At 44.7% G+C, this 6,979-nt stretch overlaps 1 protein-coding gene across 1 annotated transcript; it reads right to left on the bottom strand.

The window, feature by feature from the left end:
* Positions 1 to 5,751: 5,751 nt before the first annotated feature.
* Positions 5,752 to 6,411, bottom strand: LOC110691623 (protein SCARECROW 1-like). Its single transcript, XM_021868579.1, has one exon. It carries the CDS (start codon positions 6,409 to 6,411, stop codon positions 5,752 to 5,754), a length of 660 nt encoding a protein of 219 aa, XP_021724271.1.
* Positions 6,412 to 6,979: the final 568 nt, after the last annotated feature.

Here is a 6,979-nt window from a genome sequence, read left to right as displayed (position 1 = left end):
AAAAGAAGAGAATTGGTGTGAAGAATGTGAAAGGTATGAAGGGGTATTTATAGGCTAGGGTGTAGAAAGGATAGAGTTTAAGGTGTGATATGATTACTTGAAAATGTGATAAGTTTTTGGGGTTGTTAATGTACTTGAATCAAATTAAGTCTAGATTAATAGTTGGGTTAAAAGATAAGAAAATTTAAATGGATATACATATGGTTGGGAGAAGAAAGATAGGAACAAAATGAGATAATGAAGAAGAAAATTAGAGGATAATTTAAAATATAATAATTAACAAACTAAAGTGATAACAATCAATAATAATTGAATAAATAAATATTTTAGATAATATCAAAATTAGTTAAATACATAATGTATATTAAATATTTCTCTTGAAATAGTTAGTAAAATATGGACCGACCTTAAAAAGATAATTAAACCTATATTATTAATTTAGAAATCCAAAAATAATTAATTATTCAAATGATTAAATACTTATATTTGGCGCTAAAACTCAAATATTATTTTGGCCCCAAATAATGAAATTACTAAAATACCCTTTTTATAAAATAATTCTTAATTAATTAATTATAAAATATGTATGAAAATACGGGTTATTACACGACCGAAGGCCAAGGCCAGAAGTCAAAAGGAAAGGCGAAAGCCTCGGAACAATCTTCAGCGAACAAGCCGAAGATAGAAAAATCTACGCCTTACTTGGGCAGGTACGAATCCTACAGTGTGACGAAGGGAGAGCAGAGTTACCGAAAGCGGAGACCACTTCTGCAGTGGTATCATCAAAAGAATAAAAATCTTTGGTGCGAGTTCCACGAGTCACCAGGACACAACACCGAAGAATGTATTCAGCTGAAGGACCAGATCGAGTATATGGTCTGGAAGGGATACTTGAAAAAATATATCGCGGATCACCGCGAGAAAAAAGAAGCTGAGAAGTTTCAGAAAGACTCTCGGCAGAAAATAGACTTCCCTCGGAAGAACAACAACAAAGCTTCGGAGGAAAAATTTCCTCCGATACATGTTATTTCCAAAGGGACATGTTCTCGGAGGGAGCACAAGCATCACCTTAGGGCTCTGACCCATCAGGTGAACAATGCTGACGTTCAGCCTCCTTAGTCACCGGCGCCGAACATGACGTTCTCATCCGCTGGCTGCCCGGGGGTGACGTTCCCTCATGAGGATCCCCTGGTGATTGTTGCTACAATTGCCAACCACGATGTCTCCAGGACTCTCGTGGATGGAGGCAGCGGAGCAAACATTTTTTTCCGAAAGTCCTACGACCAAATTAAGCTGAAGCCCAAGCACCTTACGCCAGTACCCTACCCGGTATCTAGATTCAATGGGGCTTTAACTTTTCCTGACGGGAAGGTCCTTCTTCCTGTCACCATCGGCCGCGCTAAAGCAGCCAAGAACGTCATGGCCGAATTCTTGGTCATTGACGCTCCTTCAGTTTACAACGTGATCATGGGGAGACCTATGATTCACGAAATTCAAGGGGTAGTCTCAATATACCATCAGATGATGATATACGTTTCAGACGCCGGCTATCCCGAAAGAATTGAGGGCAGCTAAAAGGAGGCCCGTAGGTGCAATTACCTCAAGCCATCCAATAGTCGTTTGGAAGACAACGACGACGAGGATGAGGAGAAAAAAGAAAAAGAAAGAGAGCCAAGTGCGAAGAAGCCGAAAGGCCTAAGTGCTTCGGCCCAAGGTTCTCTGGCCAAAGAAAAGCGGTGAGAGAAAGAAAAAGCTGGTTCTTCATCCAAGCCGAACGACTTAGAGAGCCAGCCGAAGAAAAATTATGGGACGCTTGCTGATATTGACAGCAGGCCAGATAATGAAGAATCTGGCCCAAAGCCATGGAGCTGGATCAGCAGACTGAAACAGTCAAGTTGACCGAAGGAGACGCTGAAAAATGTGTCACAATCGGGCTGAACCTTGATCCAAATGTTCGCGTTGAACTCATCCAACTCCTTCGGGACAACCGAGATGTGTTCGCTTTCTTAGCAGCTGACATGTTTGGGATTGATCCAAACCTCATCTCTCATAAGCTTAATGTCGACCTCACGTGTTGGCCAATTAAGAAAAAGAAGCGGAACTATTCCACAAATAAGAACCGAGACATCGCAGCCGAGTTAAAAAAGTTGCTGGATGCAGGCTTCATCGAACCCTACCAGTATCCAGAATGGATGGCAAATGTGGTGATGGTTCAGAAGGCAAATGGCACTCGGAGAATGTGCGTTGACTTCACGTACCTAAATAGGGCTTGTCCGTAGGACTTTTATCCCTTGCCGAGGATCGATCAGCTAGTCGACTCGACAAGTGGGCACGCTCTATTTAGTTTCATGAACCGATCTGTATATGTGGAGGTGCGCCGAGAAAGAAGTGTAGATGAAGCACCAGAAGTGTGAAACGTTGATCACGAACCAAGCTGGATGGACCCCATCCTAGCTTTCAAGCTTTGGGGAGAAATTACTGAAGATAAAATCTTAGCCTCCAAGCTGAAGCGAACCGGTTCAAGGTTCATTGTCTTTAAAGGAGAGCTTCTAAAGAAATCCTTCTCAGCCCCATTGCTGAAATGCGTGGGTCCAACAGATGCTAATTATATCCTTCGAGACATTCATCTCGGCATTTGCGGGAACCATATCAGGGGAAGGACTTTGGCCCACAAGGCATTGAGGGCAGGGTTGATCTCAGATGCTAAGGAACTGGTCAGAAAATGCGGAAAATGTCAAAAATTTGCACCAGTCATCCATCTGCCAGCCCGAGACCTTCAACCGGTCTTAAATCCGCTTCCATTTGCCTAATGGGGGCTGGATATCCTGGGTCCCTTTTTGGATGCTCCAAACCAGAAAAAATGGCTGATAGTTGGCATAGACTATTTCAGCAAATGGATTGAGGCCGAAGCAGACTCGAACATTACAGAGAAAACTGTCAGAAATTTCATCTGGCAGAACATTATTACTCGATTCGGCATCCCAAAAGTGTTTGTCTTTGATCATGGAAGGCAATTTGATAATCTGCCGTTAAAGCAGTACACTGATCAGTTCGACATCAAGTTGGCATATTCAGCAGTGTGCCATCCGCAAAGTGACGGACAAGCCGAAGCTGCAAACAAACAGATTCTTAACGCTATTAAGAAGAGGTTTAAGGATCAAAAGTCCAAATGACTAGAGGAACTTCTCGGAACTCTCTGGTCACTTCGGACAACTGAAAAAGAGGCAATGGGCCACTCACCTTTTGAGTTGGTGTACGGTGCCAAAGCCGTTCTCCCGGTGGAAATCGATTCTGAAAGTCTGCGAGTGCACCACTTCTCGGCTGAGAATGAGCAACTTATGAAGGAATATCTTGATTTCCTTGACATAGTAAGAGACTCAGCACGAGACATAATGGCTGCATACAAGCAAAGAATCATCAAATTTTATAATCGAAGGTTTCATGCAAGGCCACTCAGAATTGGGGACCTTGTCCTTTGGAATGCTGCAGCAGTTCAGAAAAGCCGAATGCATGGGAAACTCTCAGCTACTTGGGAGGGACCCTACGAGATTTATGATGAACTTCAGTCAAGGACATACCGACTTCGGCAGTAGGATGGAACTGAACTGAAAAATCATTGGAATGCTGATGTACTTAAGAAATTTCATGTGTAAACCCTTCGGGGCAGAATAATCTTTGTAAGTACGTTTTTCAGTTATTAATGAAAGGCCTCAGAGCCACCATTTCTATAAATAGTTGCAATTTTCATTCTTTCATTTTTCTTTATTCTATCTACTCTATAAGGGTTTCCTTCAACCCTGTCCGAAACCTTCGCCTTTAAGGTATCGGGTTTTAGATTTCTGATAAACTCGCCTATAATAGAACATTGGTCTTTTAACTGAATCAAATGTTTCAGTAAGACTTATTCTCCGTGGCAGTGAGTCCATGGACGAATCTGGGATATTGCCTTAACCAAGCCCTGTATCCCAGAAGGTTATTGTTTGAGACATTGCCTTAAGTTGGCCCTGTGTCTCAGATATCCATTCTTTCAGATAGGCATAAAACCAAGAATAATCGCACAACTATTAGAAATTTATCAAATGCTAAAAGCTTCGTCCAAAGTTAAAAAGACAAGCAGTCATCTCAAAAATCCGAAGGTAAATCCTTCAGATTTCTGGGGGGCAATAAGCATGAGCACAAATCATTATCAGCTAGAGTCTTCCAATGATGAAAATCTTTTTACTTAGCAAATTGTTGCAAATTTTCAAAAAACTTAGAAAAAGCAAACACGCAAGTTTAAAGCACAATAGCAATGAGAAGAAAAGCAGCAGATCATAACAGGAATAAAAAACCCAAAATCTGAGATACAAAGTTAGATGTTCAGAACATAGAAATAGATATTGGAAGCCGCCCACAAGCGGAAAATTATAGCTGCCGAAATGCGTACATGACAAAAATTAAAGTTATGTACAATAAGGCAAGTTGAAGCAAAAACAGACAAGGCAAAAAACTTTCAGAAGCGGAAAGTTAGCAATTCAAGCGCAAGTTGATCCGCAAGATTCCGAAGACAACTGCCCGAGTCCCTAGGCCTCAGCTGAAGGGTCAGGCTGATCAGCTACATCAGTATCTGGGGCAGCATTAGCTCCAGCCAGTGAAGAAGCAAGCCTAGCTTAGGTCTGAACTTCTCTCTCTGTTCTCAGCCTCCTTTACTTCAATGGCTTCTTCTAGCTCTTTATAATTTAGATGAGCCTCAAGGTCCAGCTCAGCTTGGCTGACAAAGCGCATATGCGGGTCGTTGGAATCTTCATCCCAGATCTCACACTGATACCAGTCCAGGTCCGACGCAGCATGGAGAGCCAGTCTTCGGGACACCTTGTACCCATTGGTGTACGCTTTCGCATACTCTTCCTTAGTGTAAACCTTGACAACCAACTGGGTCTTGGCGTCTTTCAGCTTCTTTTCAACCTCCTCTAAGTTCTTCTTAGATTGCTTAAGTTCGGCAGCAATCTTGGAGGAGGATTCCCCTTGCACTTTCAGCTGCTCCTGAGCGTCATTTAATTGCAGATGAACCCTAGAGGCTTCTTTATTTTGAGTCTGCAGCTGACTCCGGACCAACCCAATAGTGGTCTGGGCTTGGTGCAGCTCTTCTTCCCTAGCGTTCAGCTGGCCGGTCACCTCTTGCAGCCTCTGATGTTAAGCCTCGGCAGTAAGCTAAGCCTCAGAAATTTGGGCATCCCGAGCCTGTAGGGCTAGCTCAGCTTCTTTTGCCTTGGCCTCTAGAGCATTTACCCTCTTCTGAAGCTTCTGAGTTCGGCTAGCAACTCTAGCCTGGCCTTATCTTCTATTCGGCGCTCAATTTTGGCTCGGAAGGCGGGGATGTCAGCTGCCCCATACTCATTTATCAGCTTCTCCCCTTCAAGCATGGTGAGGAAGACTTCCTTCTCCATGGGTTTGAAGATGGTTCTGAGAGTTTCGGCTGCCTGTTTCTCGTACTTCTAGGCCTCTGCCGCCCTATCTTCAGTAGCCTTAGCCTTCAGCACGACTAGTTTCACCTCAGCTCGGGCAATCTCCAGTTTCGTCTGGAGCGAGTCTATGAGCTCTACAGTAAGAGTCTGATTGTGCAAAACTTGTTGACCCAGGGCATAAGTAAAATAAATAAAAATAATAAAAAAAAAACTGAACTGAAATTGGAACTGAGAAGCTGAAGTTGTAAAAATTAAGAATTACCTGCATCAGTAGTCGCTGGTTGTCTATAGCAGGGTCAGGTACCTTTCAGTTGGGCTCGCCCATCCGAGCAGTGGCCTTAAGTGACCACTCTCGTGCCTGATCCACCTCGGACAGACCTGAGAAGTCACCAAAGAAGGCCGCAACCTCCTCCCGATGCCTTCCCCAGATAGTTTCTCTGACGCTGGAGGGGATGGGGATAAAGGGGGCATGGAACCCCATTTCTTCAAACCTGAAGGTTTGGAAGGAGGGCAGTGAGGGGGAAGGTACCTCAACAGTCTGATCCTTTGCCTCTTCATTGGAGCCCAGCTGGTCTCCTTCTAGGTTAACTACCTCAACCTCCTCTTCAACTTCGTGCCGGTTCAGGAGAGCGTCAGTTTCTCGCTGAATTTCAGCGGCAAACCCTTCAGTTGTTGCAGCTTCATCTGCCTCCTCAACCGCAACAGGTTCATCAGCCACTCCCATAGCAGCTTCCTTTTCAACGGAGGGCTTAGCATCGCTCTCTCCATTTGGCGTCTCCCCCTGAACCGCCTCCTTCGGATCAGGAGTTCGTTGGTCCACCTCCATCTCTTGGGTTTCGGGAGGTGGTGGAGGAGTCTTCGAAGGAGGGTTAGCTGGTGGCGGAGGAACCCTGGGAGCCTCGCCCTCAGTTGGCTCCCGGATAGTGAGGCCAGGCATCAGCCTCACTTCAAAATTGTTCGACCCCATTACTGCCGGACCTCTTCTTCTCCTCCTTATCAAAGGCTAATCATCCATGTCTTCAGAGTCCGAAGTTTCAGACTCCGAGAGGTCTTTGGGGCGGGAAGGAGCTTTACCCTCTCTTCTCTTTCTGCTCTCTTCTTCAGATTGCAGAAAGTGGGGGGCAAGAAAGGTGTGAGTAAAAAAATGCTAAGCTCTGAAGAACTAACCAAGGTATTCAGCCGAGCCTCGTCTGTTGCTGCTTCCTCTTCGGAAGCTTGGGAGGTCCCTACACCTCCTTAAAGGAGCTCAGCAACTTTGACTACCTCTTTAGCAGTTCAGGCAGCCTGCTCTTCTTCTGGGGACAAGCGCCTCAGAGGGTCCCGCATAGCCCACTAGGGTTTCTGCTTCAGATAGTCTGCAGCAGGCTCAATCTGAAACATAGTTGAATGTAGATGTAACGGACGCTTCTTGGGGTCAATTATTGCAGGGGCGCGATCCAACGCAACCCTTTCAGCATTTACCCCCAACCAATCGTAGTCAACCCCAAAATTGCTCTCGTTCAACTTTGAAAAACAAAGACAAGTGAATCAGCTCA

This window comes from Chenopodium quinoa, unplaced genomic scaffold, assembly GCF_001683475.1.
Source record: "Chenopodium quinoa cultivar QQ74 unplaced genomic scaffold, ASM168347v1, whole genome shotgun sequence".
NCBI classification, from domain to species: Eukaryota; Viridiplantae; Streptophyta; class Magnoliopsida; order Caryophyllales; family Amaranthaceae; genus Chenopodium; species Chenopodium quinoa.
Note: the sequence above shows the minus strand (reverse complement) of the source record. Positions and strands in the feature narration are given on the sequence as shown.